General features: G+C 32.9%; 1 protein-coding gene across 12 annotated transcripts in view; it reads right to left on the reverse strand.

Annotated features, from left to right (window-relative positions):
• Positions 1-4,901: 4,901 nt before the first annotated feature.
• Positions 4,902-17,805, reverse strand: part of LOC143691680 (sucrase-isomaltase, intestinal-like) — a 258,152-nt gene continuing 245,248 nt past the window's right edge. For all 12 annotated transcript variants that reach the window (XM_077170512.1, XM_077170511.1, XM_077170515.1 and 9 more), the window contains 6 exons: positions 11,359-11,415; positions 9,371-9,501; positions 7,732-7,820; positions 7,036-7,085; positions 6,688-6,846; positions 4,902-5,089 (listed from right to left, as the gene is read on the reverse strand). In XM_077170512.1, the coding sequence (XP_077026627.1) occupies positions 5,030-5,089; positions 6,688-6,846; positions 7,036-7,085; positions 7,732-7,820; positions 9,371-9,501; positions 11,359-11,415 (546 nt within the window). In that variant the 3' untranslated portion in view covers positions 4,902-5,029. The remainder of the gene's footprint in view (positions 5,090-6,687; positions 6,847-7,035; positions 7,086-7,731; positions 7,821-9,370; positions 9,502-11,358; positions 11,416-17,805) is intronic.

A 17,805-nucleotide genomic window follows, 5' to 3' on the forward strand; every position in this document is an offset into this window, starting at 1 on the left:
ACCATAATGGAATAAAGCTGGTAATCAGTAACAGGTGGAAAACTGGGAAACTCACAAACATATGGAGGATAAACAATACAGTCTTAAACAATCAGTGGGTCAAAGAAGAAATTGCAAGATAAATCAGTAAATATCTTGAGACAAATGAAAAGGAAATCACAACATATCAAAACTTATGGAATGTGGCAAGGCAGTGCTAAGAGGGAAATTTATGGCTCTTAACACCTGCAATAAAAATAGAAGGAAAAGCTAAAATCAAATACCTGTCAGCTGGAGGAACTAGAAAAACAATAGCAAACTAATACCAAAACACACAGAAGTAAATACATAACAAAGGTTATTTAACAAAGGTTAAAGAAGAAATAAATGAAATTGATAATACAAAAATAAAATCAACAAAACCAAAAGTTGGTTCTTTAAGAAGATCAATAAAATTGACAAAGCCTTAACTTAGAGTGACAAAGAAAAAAGAGAGAGAAAATGCAAATAAATAAAGTCAGAAATGAGAAGTGGGACCCTACTACTGATCATACAGAAATAAGAAGTATCATAAGAGGATACTATGAGCAACTATATGCCAAAAAATTAGAAAGTTAGATGAAAAGGACAAATTCCTAGAAAAACACAAAGAGCCTACACTGACTCTAGAAGAAATAGAAGACCTCAACAGACCAAATACAAGTTAAGAGGTTGAAACTCTCACCAAATCCTCCCAACAAAGAAATGCTCATATGGTTTCACAATGAATTCTACCAATAATTCCAAGCAGAATCAGTACCAATCCTACTCAACCTCTTCCTAAAAATTTGAAGCAGAGGGAATATTACCTAGCTTATTCTATGACAACAACAACATCTTAATATCAAAAAAGCCAGATAAAGATCCTACAAGAACAGGAATCTACAGACCAATTTCTGTAATGAATATTGATGCAAAAATCCTCAACAAAATACTTGCAAATTGAATACAACACCACATTAAAATAATTAAATACCATGATCAAGTTGGTTTTATCCCAGGCATGCAAGTGAGGGATTCCACACAAGACAATCAATTAATGTTATACACCATCTTAACAAATTAAAGGGGGAAAAAACACAATTATCTTGATTGATGCATAAAAGGCATTTCTTAAAAAAAAAAAAACACTTTTAAGGATAGGAATAGAAGGAAGATTTCTCAGCATGATAATGGGTATATATAAAACCCACAGCCACCACCATACTCAATAGTGAAAGACTGAAAGGTTTCCCTCTAAGATCTGGAATAAGACAAGGATGCCCATTGTCAGCACTGTTAAACCTTCTAGCTAGACCAGTTAGGGAAGAAAAAGAAAATAAAAGCACCCAAATTGGAAAAGAACTTTCACTATTTGCTGATAACATAATCCTATATATAGGAAGTCCTGAAAATTCTACAACTACTCTAGTAGAGCTAATAAATGAGTTTATCAAAGTGGCAGGATACCAAATGAACATGCAAGAATCAGTAGTGCTTGTATACAGTAATAATGAGCAATCTGAGGAGGAAATCAAGAAAAAATGCCATTTACAATAGCTACTAAAAGAATAATATATCTAGGAATAAATTTAACCAAGGATGTAAGGACTTGTATACAGAAAACTACAAAACATTCCTGAAAGAAACCAAAGAAGACCTAAATAAATGTAAGGGCATTCCATGTTTATGGATAGGAAGTCTAAAAATCATTAAGGTTTCAATTTTACCCAAATTATTTATAGATTCAATGAAATCTCAATCAAAATTCCAACAGCTTACTTTGCAGAATTGGAAAAGCCAATCATAAAATTTATTTGGAAGGATAAAGAACCTCAAATAGCCAAAAACATCTTGAAAAAGAAGAATGAAGTGGAAGGACTCACCTATTCTAAATTTAAAGCTTATTATAAAGCCACAATGATCAAAACAGCATGATGCCAGCACACAGACAGATATACTGATCACTGGAATCAAACTGAAAGTTCAGAAGTGGACCTTCACATCTATGGACAATTGATATTGGCCATAAATATGCCAAGTCTACTCAATTGGGACAGAATAGTCTCATAAACAAATAGTGCTAGGAGACATGGATATCCACATCCAAATGAATGAAAGAGGACCCCTACCTCAAACCTTATACAAAAATGGACTCAAAATGGCCCTAGGACTACATGTAAAAACCAGGACCATAAACCTCCTAGAAGAAAATGTAAGGAAGCATTTCAAGATCTTGTGGTAGGCAGTGGTTTCTTCAGACTTTATACCCAAAGCACAAGCAATGAAAGAAAAAATACACAAATGGGATCTCCTCAAAATTCAAAACTTCTGTGCTTCAAAGGATTTTGCCAAGAAAGTGAAAAAGCAGCCTACACAAGGAGAAAAAATTTGAAGCCACATATCCAATAAGGGTTTAATATCCAGAATACATAAGGAAGTCATGCAACTCAACAATAGAGACAACCCAATATAAAAATGGGCAAAAGAAAAAAAGCACATGAAAATATTTTCAAAATCATTAGCTGTTAGGGAAATGGAAAAGAAAACCACAATGAGATATTACTAGAATAGAAAACTGAAAACTACAAGTGTAGGAGAGAAGTGACACTAATTCACTGCTGGTGGGAATGTAAAACAGCTGCAGCTGTGGAAGACAGTTCAGCAGTGCCTCAGGAACCTAAGTATAGAAGTGCTTTATGATCTAGCAATATATGCAGAAGCTGATGAATAATTTGTGCAAAATTTCTATTTAGCTTGATTGTAAAGGTTTGGAAATGGATAGAGGTGATAGTAGTACATTTCTGTGAGTATGATTAACAGTATTATGTTATTCATAACAGTGAATTAAGTTGCGAATGGGGTTGAAAGGGGAAATTTTAGATCGTGTATGTACCTGGAAGGAAAGCTAGAGGACAAAAGATGTGACTGTATAACATAGTGAACACTGTGGTGGATGATGTTTGAGGTGAATAGCATAAATATTAAGAATGTTCTTTCAAGCACTTTAACAAATATGTGTCATGATGACAAGGTGTTTATAATAGGTTTGTATATGGGGAAAATACACCAGATGCAAACTATGGACTATAGGTAGCAATAATTTTTAAATATTTTAAAAATATAAATAGTTCTATAGAGCCAGAATTAGATTAGTGGTTATATAAGGCTAGGGAAATGTACTAATATAAATAAATCTTTAGAGAAAGAATTAAATTAGTTGTTATATAGGGCTGGGAAAGTATAGAGGGATTAAGAGGTGACTGCTAAGGGGTATAGGATTTTACTTTTTGGAGTAATGAAAATATTCTAAAACTGATTGTTTTGATGAATGTACAACTCTGTAATTATACTATATAAGCCACTGTTTGATTGGTTGGTGAATATATCTCAGTAAAACTGCTTTAAAAATCACAATGAGATACCACTTCACACCTGCTAGGTTGACTATTGTAAAGAAAAAAAGAAAATAAGTGTTGGTGAGGATGCAGAGAAATAGGAATCCTTATATATTGCTGGTGGCACTATAGAATGGTGCAAACCACTGTGGAAATCAGTTTGGCTGTTCCTCAGAAAAGTTGAAGATAGAGTTACCATATATCCCAGCAATACCACTTCTTGGAATATACCCCCAAAGAATTGAAAACAGGGGCTCAAAAAGATATTTGTATACCAATTATTACAGCAGCATTATTCACAATAGCCAAAAGGTAAAAACAACCTAAGTCCATCAACAGATGAATGGATAAATAAAATGTGGCATATCCATTCAATAGAATATTATTCAACTATAGAAAAGAATTAAGTTCTGATGCATACTACAGTGTGGATGAACCTTGAAGACAGCATGTTGAGTGAAATAAGTTAGACACAAAAAAGACAAATATTTATTATCTCACTTGTGGGAAATATTTAGAAGACACAAACTTCACAGAGACAGTAGTTTATAGGTTTCCACAGGCCAGGGTGGTTGATGTGGTAACAGGGAGTTACAGATTAATGGGTGAAGAGTTTGTGTTTGAGGCTATGAAAAAGTATGAGTAATGGGGATCAGTAAATATAGTGAATGGAACTAAAACTACTGAATTGTACACTTGAGTATGGTTAAAAAGGGAAATTTGAGTTGTATAGATGTTACAATAAAAAATTTAAAAGTTGAAAAAAAGAAAGGAGTTGTCTATACTCACGTCTTCCTTCCCATTCTCTCTTGGTCCTACTCCAGGCCACATTAATCCTTCTTGTCAAGTTCACCAACAATTTTCAATTGTTAATCAATCCAGTAGTTTCTTCCCAGTGTCCCTATTACTTGACCTAACCAAAGTATTTTACCCAGGGGTCTATTCTTTCCTTCATGAAAGATTTCCTTCACTTGACTCTTGGGACCTTGCTATCTCTTGGTTTCTTCCTACTCAATATCCTAGGTATCATTGAATAATTAATTAATTTGTTGCAGGAAATGGTTATGTCAGTTATTTGAATTGTTCAATAACTAGTTTTTGAAATGGCTGGCTTCCCCCTAGTAAACATGTGCTTAGAGAGTTCAATGCACAAAAATCATAAATGGTATTTTATTATTTTCCTCTTATGAAAAAATTCAGGTAATATAAAATGAAAACCAAAAGTATATTCCAAATTAAGAAAAAAGTTTTCTGCTAATAAGTTAGCTTTACACATAGGCTATCTTTTGAGAAGACAGACCCAGCTTAATTGGGTTCAAAGCCTTCTAGTTAACTAGTAACACAATGACTTTTTCAAAGGCTTGCTCTGAGGGCTAGGAAACAATCTTATTTATCAGTTCAGGACTTCAACACATATCAGTCCTTATGAGGTGGAAGTTTTATCAAGCATTTTTCTAGCTTTTTTAAGGGACACTGTCAGAGAATTTAAATAACACAGACAATACACAAGACTGGAATATTTTAATTGAGTCACTATTCCAATTTACATATTAATAAACTATTTTTAGCTGTTATAACAGTTGTAGATATCTTTTACTTCCATTGTTGTGGCTGTTATTTTTTAATTTTTCAATTTAAGACACTGAAATGGTCAGCTCTTGGGAAAGGGGTTCAGATATCCATAAATTAATTTTCTGTAACAGATTAGAGAGGAAATAAATTAGAGAAATCAGTGTGGTAATATTTACCAATTAGAGTAAATACAGTTAAGTGATACACAAATTTGAACAGTTAAAGTCTCCAGAACACTACAATTTAAAAAGCTTATTTTATTCAAAAAAATCTTTATATCCTGTAGAATGTTATGAAGATTTTCTGTTTTTTTTTTTCTCATTCAAGATCAGGCACATGCATACATGGAAACAAAAGTTGTGAAACACATTTTCTAAAGTAGGTATTTTTCTTTTTCTTGTCCTGAACAATGACTTAAAGTCTATCAGAGAGCTTAGAAAACAGAAAGAGCACAGAGGGGACGAAGGAGGCCAGCTAGTTTGCCCACTACTCAGGTTACTAATCTGGAACTTTTCTCTCAAATCAGTTCTTCTTCTATAAGATCCTTATGGTAATGTCAGCTATACACACCTATCTCCCAGCAGTATGAGAGCAAACAGATTCATATTACTAAAAGTGCTTGGTGAAACACTTTTAGTGTTAAAACTTCAAGTAAAGTAGTATCATTATGATTAAGACATTGTTGTAGTTAGGTTCAGGTGTCAACTTAGTTAAATGATGGTGCCCAGTTGTTCTGTTGCTGGGGACTTAAATCATCCGCATGTGATTTTCATCTATGACTGATTACAGCTGTGGAGGCCTAAGGGAAGGGCTTCAAGTTTGATTTAATTAGTTGGAGGCTTAAAAGGAAGAATCAGAAGAGAGAGAAATGGGCTCAGACCCAAATGTTTGGAGACGCAGAGAGGAAATGCCCCAGAGAAAGCCATTTGATCTCAGAAGCCAGTAGGAAGGGCCAACAGACATCACCAGGTGCCTTCCCATGTCACAAAGAAACCCAGGTGAAAGCTAGCTACCTTTCCTCCAATAAACTGTACATTTGTAACTAAATAAAACCCTTTTATAAAAGCCATTCCATTTCTAGTGTATTGCATTCTGGTAGCTTTAGCAAATGAAAACAGACATCAAGCAACTTAAAAATTTCCTCAATCAGGGGGAAAAGTCATTTAATTAGTGAGAAACAAATTTTAAATAGGCAATTATTTAAAAGACCTTGTTATCAATAATTAAAAAAAAATAATTTCAAAAATTACAATTCAGTATTTTGAACTCTATGTCAGTATTCTGCATGGTATTTAGATATTATCTTCACCTCCCTGAATGCTCAGTTTTCTGAGGAGCATAAAAGAAGGATAAATAGGTGGCTAAAATAAATTAAAATAAAGATTTATAAAAAGCTGGAGGTAGAAGGTTCTGGATGGACTCTGTTCCAATTCTCTCATTCATTTTAGCCACCCATTTGTACTTCTTTATGTTACATTTGCCAGGGAATGTACTGGCATTGCATGATGTCATCTGTTTCATGGGCACACTTTTGGCTGGATATATAATCCTTTGCTTATTAGTTTTCCACAATCTTCAGGAATATGCAAGTTTTTATTTTAGAAATGTGATCTACAGTGGTTTTTACAAGGATACAACATTCAAGGACAATTCAATTCTTAGCACTTGGGATATAGTAAAAGAAATTTTGCCTTTTAATTCAATAGTGCTTAAATCTTACCCCATTAGAATGATATTCTATTCTGTCACTTGAGATGGATTTTCCATTCACAGAAATCATAGTGGGTTTTTCAGATAATCCAAGGATCTGTATAGTGTCATATGACTGATCAGTAATTGCAATGTAGCCATGTTTAATTATAGTAGTTTTCAACTCTCTCTGTTGTTAAGGAGGGAGGAAAAGCATTTTTAAACAAATGATAGCAGTATGCAAAAGTATACAGTACAACATACTTTGGAGAATTGCCAATACTTTGAGACATTTTTTATTTTTAAGACTCCTTGGAACACATCTTTTTTCATAAAATGAAATATTATGTCACAACAAATACTGAATTTTTCAACTTACATCAGTGAATTTATATTCAGCATAGAAGTAGACTTCTTTTTCAACAGAATCTGTAAAACAAGCATTAACAATAGAAAATAAAGGTCAATTTTTATCTTTAACTATTTTTTACTTCAGTTGTGATCAAGTAAACTCCAAGCCCGCAAAGAGCTAGAGCAAAAGCCTCTCACTTGTGATCCTCTACATCACATGTCTTCTCAGGGCCTAGCCACACCCCTTCCTACCACTATATACCAGTCTCTAAATCACGGTTTTTACCACAGACCTCAGTAATTTTTTCTTGCTCTATCCTAACAGCTATATCATCAATGCCAATTTCTTACAACTGTCCATTGGAAGCTTTGATCCTTAAGACTGGGATCTCCATTCCTCCCCAAATAAGAATAAAATAATAAGAAAAATAACAATTTTATATGCTAATAAATATAGAGAAACACTCTCTCATCTCATGTAACCATATGTACTATGTTAGCATCTTCTTGGAGATAATTTTCTCAACCTGTGATGCTTAACCTAACAGAGTAGTGAGATAAAAGGAAAATTTCAGTTTCATACATAGTAATGCTGGGGAAAACAAAATAATGCTACAATGTCCATTATTCTAAGTTTGTTGGCCTAGATCTCTAATTTTTATTCTAAGCAAAGTTGTACGAAAAACTAGAACATTTCAACCATTGTACATATGGGTTTGCTTACCAATAGAGTCACCATCATCCCAGAAAAAGGAGCCAGATGCTTCTTCCTGTTCATCTAGAGCAATTACGAGACCAAAAGGATTCTGGTGGCTGCAGAAAAAACATGAAAATTGGTATTGCTTTTCTTTCATAAACATTTATATTCAGGGTTAAAAGAGCCTAACCTCACCATCTTATAGAACTATCCAGAAATATACTGAGTCTTTTCTTAAACATCTTTACTAAATAGTCACTTTGTTTATCCCTGAACACATCCAGTGATAGGAAAGTTACAATAATCTTAAGCAACATATTTCACTTCTGAACAGCACAACCGACAAAACATTGATAGCAATGACATAGAACTCTCTAATTCAATTATCAACGTCCTTTCTACTGGAGAAAAGTCAAGGTTTTGTAAGTGATAAAGAGATATCAGACATTTTATAACATACTAATTGAAGGTACACCCCTTAGTCTTTTTGACATATCTACAATGAGAGAGCTTTAACATCACTGGCAAAATCGTTGTCCAGGGATCCCAGGAGCTGTTTTAAGATATGAACTCCAGGGAAAATGAGGCTTGAAGATAATCTGGAGAGTTCGTACTGCTGGAAGTAGTATTAACATCTCAGGAACAAGGATGCCATAATCTATATATCTCTTTTTTATGATTCTACAATGGAGGCAGGTCTCAAGGATTTGATCCTAAGCACTTGGCAAGGGAAAACCACACAATGAGAAAAACTGTGCATCATGTGTGATTAAACAACCTTATTTCTAGAGGAGTTACAGGAGAATTCCTAAAAGGACATACTTTGTTTTCATATAAAATACACTTATTTCATTGTATTTTTCCTATTGATATGAAAAGTTAGGCAAGCAGCCCTCCTTTGTTTGGTGATGAACAGTCATTTAATAACTTGAAACACAAATAGATTTATTATTCAAGTTAGTGCTTGGAAACGACAGATCTAGTGCATAGTCTGAAGATTCTTGGGGTCCTTTTAATAGTTCAAAATGTTGAGCGAAAGTTTATATTTCTCTAATAATTATGTATGTTTTAGCTGATTTTATTTTCAATTAATGCAAATTAGAAGTTTTGATTTGCTGTTATGTATCTTTGATGTAAAATATGGACAAATTATTATTTTTTAAAATGTGCTTGTTTGCTGGACAAAATATTTGATTACATGATACTTACGGGGAAAATTATTAATTAAATATAAACCTAAATGGAAAAACTTGACGACTTTGACCTAGCCTTCATATAAAATCTAGGAGAGAATTCATGAATTGGAAATAACTATCTTTCTTAAATATAATACTAGGAAAATATTTAGGGAAGGATAGCTTGGAACTGGATCAAATGTTCAAGCAGAATATCATCTACTAAACTGTCTCATTTCCTTTTTCTTATCCCATGTCTGCTGTCTCTTGTCTCTCACATGCACATATACATATGCACACAACTCATTCAGAAATATACACATATAAACATACACAAGTATTTACACTACTGATTGAGCCAATCTCCTGATATTGGTCTCCTGCTCATACATAGTCCCTCTTCTGACTATTTTGCTTCCCAAGCAAACCCCTGACAGAGAGCTCAAATAGCTAGCCTAGTTGGAAGTCTCTTTAGAGAATGTGTCGATTACCTCAAAGCTGTTGTTCTGGCTGGATCCTGCATTGGAAGAATATAACCTCCACGAATGAAAAGAGGAATTATTTCCAGAGGAGCAGGAATGTCAACAAACTTCTTCAGCCAAGAAACTGGTATTTCATCCCCCTAGTATAGAGTAAGCTAGAGTTAACCATTCCAATAACATAACTGGTAAAAAGTAATATTTTTCAGGAGACTTAGGAAGTAGAAATCCAAACCTATGTTTAAATTCAGCAAAGCATCCATGGTATTCACAAACAGGGAGAGTGACTTAAAATGTCTGATTCAGTATTAAAGAAAAAAACCTTATAGAGAATTCCAATATGTAAAACACATAAAAGAAGCATTTATTAGTGTATGTTTATTTCCAGAATTGAATTTTATAACCAAATTTATTCAGTAAAAAGTAAAAAAAAAAAAAAAAAGGCTACGAGTTAATATAATGTTGGGTTCCAAAGAGTTAAAGGTTAAAGTTGGATGTAAGAACTGTTTTATGTGAGCTTTTTATTATGCTGTTTTTAAAAGCTACATTTATCAAGAAACTCAATTTAAATAATATATTTATGGAAACTTATGAAGCATCTCTGCAGAACATACTTTGAAAATCATTGGTTTAAAAAATATACAATAATGTGAAGCAAAACCAATAAAAAATGATTCTTGCACATGAACCGTCATATGTTTAAAATGTGTTTTTTAGAGAGCCCCAGTCTTGCTGATTTCAAACTCTTTTTCCTCCTGGTTATTGCTTTTAAGAGGGCCATCAGTTAGCTATCAGACTCTAGGTTGATGCTTTTTCTACTTTGCTGGACTGTGTGATATTTTTCATTATTTGAGGACGCTAACATGAAACCTGCAATAAAATATACAATGGGGTTGGAAGCTGGGGAGGAGGATTTACTGTTGTATAGCTAATAAATCATAATGAATTAACTAGTACTCCAAACAAAAACAAAAATAAACAAAATATGTTGGTTTGACTGTTTAAGATACCATAATAATCTGACCACTAGAATGGAGAATGCATAGTATCACTTCCTCCAGACACAACTAACCGATAATTAAAAAATAGATCACATATCCTTTCTTCCACTTTGAGATTAATCCTACTTTTATAGTTGAAGTTTTTCCCATAAAAATTTCTTTGAGTTAGCCAATTCTAATAAACCATACTGAAAGCCTGGGGAAATGACCTCAGTGGTTTAAATAACTGCTTTACGTTAGAGTTGAAACAAACTCTACTTTCCATTCCTCGGGCCATAGGTCCCACTGCTGGGAAGACTAGGTGTAGTCTGGGTAGAAAATATGAGATGGATTGATAATATTTTCTGATAATTTAAACTATAAAAAATTAGAAAGAACCTGCCACTTATCACAGAAGCACAAGTGATATGTAAAGATACATGTTTCTTGCTGGGGTCAAAAAGTCCATGGCAAGCTGAGACCCTTTGCAAGCCAGCTGTTAATAAAATAAAATCAGATTGACATAATGCCAGCAGAATACTATGCTGAAATTTTACAAAGTCCTGCTATTGAATCCAGAATTTTTAACACCAGTCTCCATGAAATCCAGTGTTATTATAGTTGCTATTCTTGGATTTCCAGGAGACTTCCTTTGCCAATTCATGTGTAGCCCTGAAAAAAAACAACCATTCTAGAGCTGGCCTGGATGGGTTTCTGTGTCTTGTAGGATAAAGATGCTGACTCATACATTATAATCTCTATTACATTCTGCTATAAGGAAACAAAACTTGTGGGGATTTACTTTTAAGAATTTAAATGTTTGTATAAATTAAATACGCCCACTCTGATATATTTTATGGTTCAAGTTCCAAAGAATTCTAAGCAAAGGACAAAGAAACAAGTTATCAGAATTACACAGCCCAAGGATTTAGAAGTCTTATAAAAACAAGTGAAAAAGATACCATATAAACCTTTGAATTAATAGACTTTTTTTTCCTATAAAATGGCTAAAATACATACTGTATATAAGTTGAACCAGGATGCTTCAGGAAAATACACGCTCAAAGATCTTGCTCCCTTTGATAAAAAAAGAGAAATTTAGACTTTTTAAAATTTTTTACTGAATGAAAACATTCTAGTAAAAATACATTAGACTCTCTGGATATGAATCCATATTATTCATATGCTAGTCAACTCATATATGATTATACAGTAATCTACATATATGATTATATAGTAGATAATATCTATAAATATACACATACATACATAATATAAAGATATGCATATGTATATAAAAACAAGTAACATGCATGATTTATCCAAAAATATATTTCATGCCCAAATTATGAAATATTTATGAATACTCTTCATTATGTTTTCTGAAAATTTTAAGTGCTTTTGCTATATTTCAAATATTGATATCTCACTACAATATAGATTTATTTCATTATCAATCATACAATTACTTTGTTGAATTTTAACTCAATGGCAATTATCATGTAGTTATGCAAAAATTTTAAATGTGAAAATGCTTATGAATATATTCCACAAAATGTTATTTGAATTTCTATTAAGTATAGGTACTTTTTGAGCCCTAAGTATATAAGGATGAACAAAATTGATAATATTCTTGCCCTCAGCAGTTTAAAATCTAGTTAGGAAGGCAGAAAATATCTATAAATATGTACATATGCATACACACATAAAGTATATATACATATATACATGTAAAATATTTAAAATATACTAATCAAAACAAAATACTGGAGCCAAGAATAATAAGGAGGGGCCTTTTGTAAATAGGATAGTCAGGGAAATCTTCTCTGAGGAGGTAATACTTTTACTGAGACTTGAAAGATGAGAATAACCAACTATGCAAAGATGCAGAGAAGGATATCAAAGGCAAAGAACACTAAACTGTGAATGATCTTGGTTTGTTAAAAGTAATCAAAGAAGTTGAGTGTGGCTGAAGTTGAGTGAGCTGAAGGGAACCCAGGCTGACCTGCATTTAGGGAGCCAAATAGGGGTCATGTAGGACCTTGTGGGCCATGGTAGCTGCAATGAGATTATCAAAAGCCTGATCTGACTTATAATTTTAAGATATCATTGTGGATGCAAGGAGTGGTTCACACAGTGGCTGTACCCTTTTACATTCTCACCCATACAGCATTTGGGTTCCAATTTCTCTGTATCCTCTTCAATACTTATTATTTTCCTTTAAAAAAAATAGCCATTCTAGTGAATATGAACTCATATCTCATTGTGCTTTTGTTTTGTTTTATTGTAAAAAAAATAACATATATACAAAAAACAATAAATTTCAAAGCATACTGCAACAATTAGTTATAGAACAGATTTCAGAGTTTGGTATGGGTTACAGTTGCCCAATTTTAGGTTTTTTCCTTCTAGTTACTCCAAGATACTGGAGAGTAGAAGGAATATCAATATAATAATTCAGAAGTTACATGCATTTGTTAAATCCTATCTCCTCTATTATAACTCCACCTTTTCCTTTAATCTTTCTCCCAATTGTTAGGGGTATTTGGGGTAAGACCAGTCTTAACTTTTTAATTAGAAAAATCTGTTGATGATATATGATGGGGGAACAGAACTAGGTAATGTTCTAGAAAGGCTGGTCCCTCTAGGTTTCAGGACTTATTTGGCCTAGGATCACTGTGCTTTTAATTTCCATTTTCCTAATGGCTAAAAATGTTGAGCATCTTTTCATGTGTTTACTGGCCATTTGTATATCTTTGAAAAAATGCCTTTTCAAGTTTTTTGCCCATTTTTAAATTGGGTTGTCTTTTTGTTGTTGCATTATAAAAGTTCTTCATATATGCTGGGTATCAAACAGTTACCTGATATATGATTTGAAATTATTTTCTCCAACTCGCTAGGTTGTCATTTTAATTTCTTGATAAATTTCATCAAAGCAAAGTATTAAATTTTGATGAAATTAAATTTATCTGTTGTCTTGTGCTTTTTTTAGAACTGAGAATCCATTGTCTAATAAAAGATCCTGAAGATTTGCTGTTATGTTATCTTCTGAAAGTTTTACAGTTTTAGCATTCTTCTGCATAAGGATATCCATTCTCCTAACAGCATGTTTAGAAGGCTATTCTTTCCCTACTGCATCCTTTTCAAAAATCAACTGGTCATGGATGTATGGATCTATTTCTGGGCTTTCAATTTTGTTCCACTGATCTATTTTTTCTATCTTTGTGCCAATATCACACTATTTTGAATGCTGTAGCTTGTAATACAATTTGAAATCAGGAAGTGTGAGTCCTCTAACCCTGTTATTCTTTTTAATAGTTAGTTTGGCTATTGAAGGCCCCTTGTAGTTCCACACAAATCTGAGGATAAGTTTTCTATTTCTGCAGCAAGGTTGTAGAAATTTTAATAGAGATTGCATTGAATTTGTAGGTTGCTTTGGATAATGTTGACATATATACCACATTAACTCTTCCAATCCAAGAATATGGGATATTTTGCCCTTTATTTAGGTCTTCTTTAGTTTCTTTCAACAGTGTTTTGTGATTTCATATTCAAATTGTTTATATTCTTAAATTTCTTTCTAGATATTTTATTCTTTTAGATGATATTGGAAATGAAATAGTTTTCTTGATTTCCTCTTTGGAAATCATTGCTAGTATATAGGAATAAAATTGTTTTTGTGTGTTGCCGCTTTGACTTTGCTAAAATTAATTTCTCAACTCTTTTAGTTTTCTTGTGGAATCCTCTGAATTTTCTATATACAAGATCAGGTCATCTACAAATAGAGATAGTTGTACTTCTTCTGTACCAGTGTGAATACCTTTCATTTCTTTCTCTTGGTATAACTGCTCTGGCAAAAACTCCTAGTAAAATATTGAATAGCAGTGGTGAAAGGGAACATCCTTGTCTCATCCCTGATATTAGGGGGAAAGCTTTAAGTCATTCACCACTGAGAATGATATAAGCTGTAGGTTTTTCATAAAGGAGCTTTATCCTGTTGAGAAAATTCCCTCTGTTACTACTTTTCTGCGTGCTTTTATAAAGGGTGCTGGATTTTTTTGAATGCCTTTTCTGCAGCTATTGAGATAACCATATGTTTTTTCTTCCTTCCTTCTACTAATGTGTGTATTACATTGATTGATGTTCTTAAGTCGAACCACCCTTGCATTCCTGGATTGAATCCCACTTGGTCATGGTGTATAACCTTTTAAAACATGCTGCTGGATTCGGTTTGTATTTTGTTTAGAATTTTTGCATGTATGTTCATAAGAGAAATAGTTTTAACTTTCTTTTATTGTGATGTCTTTACCAGGCTTTGGTATCAGAGTAAAGTGCTGGCCTCATAGAATAAATTAAGAAGATTTCCATCCTCTTGAGATCTCTGGAAGAGTTTGAACAGAACTGGTGTTAATTCTTCTTTAAATGTTTGGTAGAATTTACTATGAGGCCATGTGATTCTGAACTTTTCCTTGGTGGAAGGTTTTGATTATTGATTAAATCTCTGTACTTATTATAGGTTTGCTGATGTTTTTCTATTTCTTCTTGAGTCAGTCTGTGAAATGGATATATTTCTAGGATTTTTTTCCTTTTTTCTAGCTTATCTAGTGTGTTGGTGTACAACTGTCCACAATATTCTCTTATAATCATTTATTTATATAAGGTCAGTGGTGATATCACCATTTTCCTTTCTAATTTTCAATGTTTTCATCTTTTCTCTTTATTTGTCAGTCTAGCTAGTGGTTTGACAATTTTACTGATTTGTTTTTTCAAAGTACCAACCTTCTGCTTTATTTATTTTGTCAGTTGTTTTTCTATTCTCTATTTCATTTATCTATACTCTAATCTTAATTATTTCCTTACTCTATCTAACTTTGAGATTTCTTTGCTCAATCAAAAGACATAGATTGGCAGAATGAATAAAAAATATGACTCATTTATGAAAGAATAGTTTTAGACCTCAAAGATACAAATAGGTTGGAAGTGAAATGTTAGAAAAAGACATTCTATGCAAGTAATACTAAAACCAAAGAGTGAAAAAAGGGGTAGCTATACTAATACCAGACAAAATAGAATTTCAATACAAAACGTTATGAGATAAAGATATTAAATATTCATAAAGGGGGCAATTCACAAAAAAGAAATAACAATCATAAATATCTATGCACTTAATCAAGGTACACCAAGGTACATGAAGCAAATACTGGCAGAATTGAAGGGAATGATAGACATGTCTATGACAAAAGTGGGAAATTTCAACATACCACTCTCTTCAATAAACAGAATATCTAAGTAGAGGAACAATAAGGGCACAAAGGACTGAAATAATATGACAAATTAACTAGACCCAACAGAAATATAGAGAACATTGCACTCCAAAACAGTAGGAAATACATTCTTCTTAAGGGCTCATGGAACATTCTCTAGGAGAGACCACATGCTGTGATACAAAACAGGTATTAATAAATTTTAAAGGATTGAAATTATACAAAGTACTTTCTCTGACCATAATGAATGAAGCTGAAAATCAACAACAGCCAGAGAATTCAAAAATTCACAAATATATGGAAGTAAACAACACACTTTTACATAACCAGTGGATCAAAGGAGAGTTTGCAAGAGAAATCAGGAACTATCTTGAGATGAATGAGAACAGGAACACAACATATCAAAACTCATAGAATGCAGTAAAGGCAGTGCTGAGAGTGAAATTTACAGGCCTAAGTGCCTACACTACAAAGGAAGAAGAAACAACCTAACAACTTAACTGAATACCTTGAGGAACTAGAGAAAGAACAGTAAACGAATCCCAAAGCAAGCAGAAGAAAAGGAATAACAAAGACTAGAGAGGAAATAAACGAAATGGAGAACAAAAAAATAATGGAGAGGATCAACAAAACCAGAAGTTGACTCCCTGAGAAGATCAATAAAACTGACAAGCCCTTAGCTAGTCTGACAAAGAAAAAAAGTGAAAAGATGCAAAAAGATAAAAAACGAGAGGAGCATCATTACCCTGTATTCCAACGAAATGACAAAAGGATCATAAGTGGATACTATGATCAACTGTACACCAACAACCAGACAACTTAGATGAAATGGAAAATTTCTTAGAAACACATGAGCAACCCACACTGACCCATGAAAAAATAGAAGACCGCAACAAATGAATCACAAGTAAAGAGATTAAACTAGTCATCAAAAACCTTTGAACAAAAGAAGGCCATATGGTTTCATAAATGATTTCTATCAGTCATTCCAAGAAGAATTAATACCAATCCTGTTCAAACTCTTCCAAAATGTTGACGAGGAGGGAACACTATATAACTCATTCTATAAAGCCAACATCCTTCTAATACCAAAACAGGATAAAGACACCACAAGAAAAGAAAATTACATACCAATTTCTCTATGAATATTGATGTAAAAATCCTCAACAAAATACTTGCAAATTGACTCTAACAACACTGTGAAATAATTATACATGACCAAGTGGATTTTATTTCAGGTATGCAAGGTGGGATCAACACAAGAAAATCAATGAATATAACACACCACATTAACAAATTGAAAGGAAAAAAAAAACACATGATCATCTCAATTGGTAAAGAAAAGGCATTTGACAAAATCCAGCATCCTTTCTTGAGAAAAATACCTCAAAAGATAGATATAGAAGGAAATGTCCTCAACACGAAAAAGGGCATATATGAAAAACCCATAGTTAACATTCTATCCAATGATGAGAGACTGAAAGATTTCCCTCTCATACTGGGAACAAGACAATGATACCCACTGTCACCACTGTTATTCAGCATTGTGCTGGAAGTTCTAGCTAGGGCAACTAAGCAAGAAAAAGAAATAAAAGTCACCCAAATTGGAAAGGAAGAACTAAAACTTTCGCTCTTTGCAGATGATGTGGTCCTACATTTAGAAGTTCTGAAAAAACTACAACAAAGTTTCTAGGACTAATAAATGACTACATCAAAGTGGCGGGACACAAGATAAACATGCAAAAGTTAGTAGTGTTTCTATTCACTAATAATGAGCCAACTGAAGAGGAAATCAAGAAAAAATTCCATTTACAATAACAACTAAAAAAATCATATATCTAGGATAAACTTAATCAATGACATAAAGGACTTATCTTCAGAAAAATATAAAACATTGCTAAAAGAAATCAAAGAAGACCTAAATAAATGGAAGTACACCTGTGTTTGTGGTTTGGAAAGCTAATTAATTAAAATTTTATGCCAATTAATTAATACTAATTAATATATCAGTGTGATCCAAATTGACCTACAGATTCAATGCAATACTAACCAAAATTCCAACAATCTACTTTGGAGAAATGGAAAAGCTATTTACCAAATCTACTTGGAATGGTAAGGGCCCTGAATAGGCAAAAACATCTTGAAAAAGAAAAACAAAGTGGAAGGACTCACACTTCCTATCTTTAATGCCTATTATAAAGCT

The sequence above is a fragment of the Tamandua tetradactyla genome, chromosome 7 (genome assembly GCF_023851605.1).
Source record: "Tamandua tetradactyla isolate mTamTet1 chromosome 7, mTamTet1.pri, whole genome shotgun sequence".
Lineage (NCBI taxonomy): Eukaryota > Metazoa > Chordata > Mammalia > Pilosa > Myrmecophagidae > Tamandua > Tamandua tetradactyla.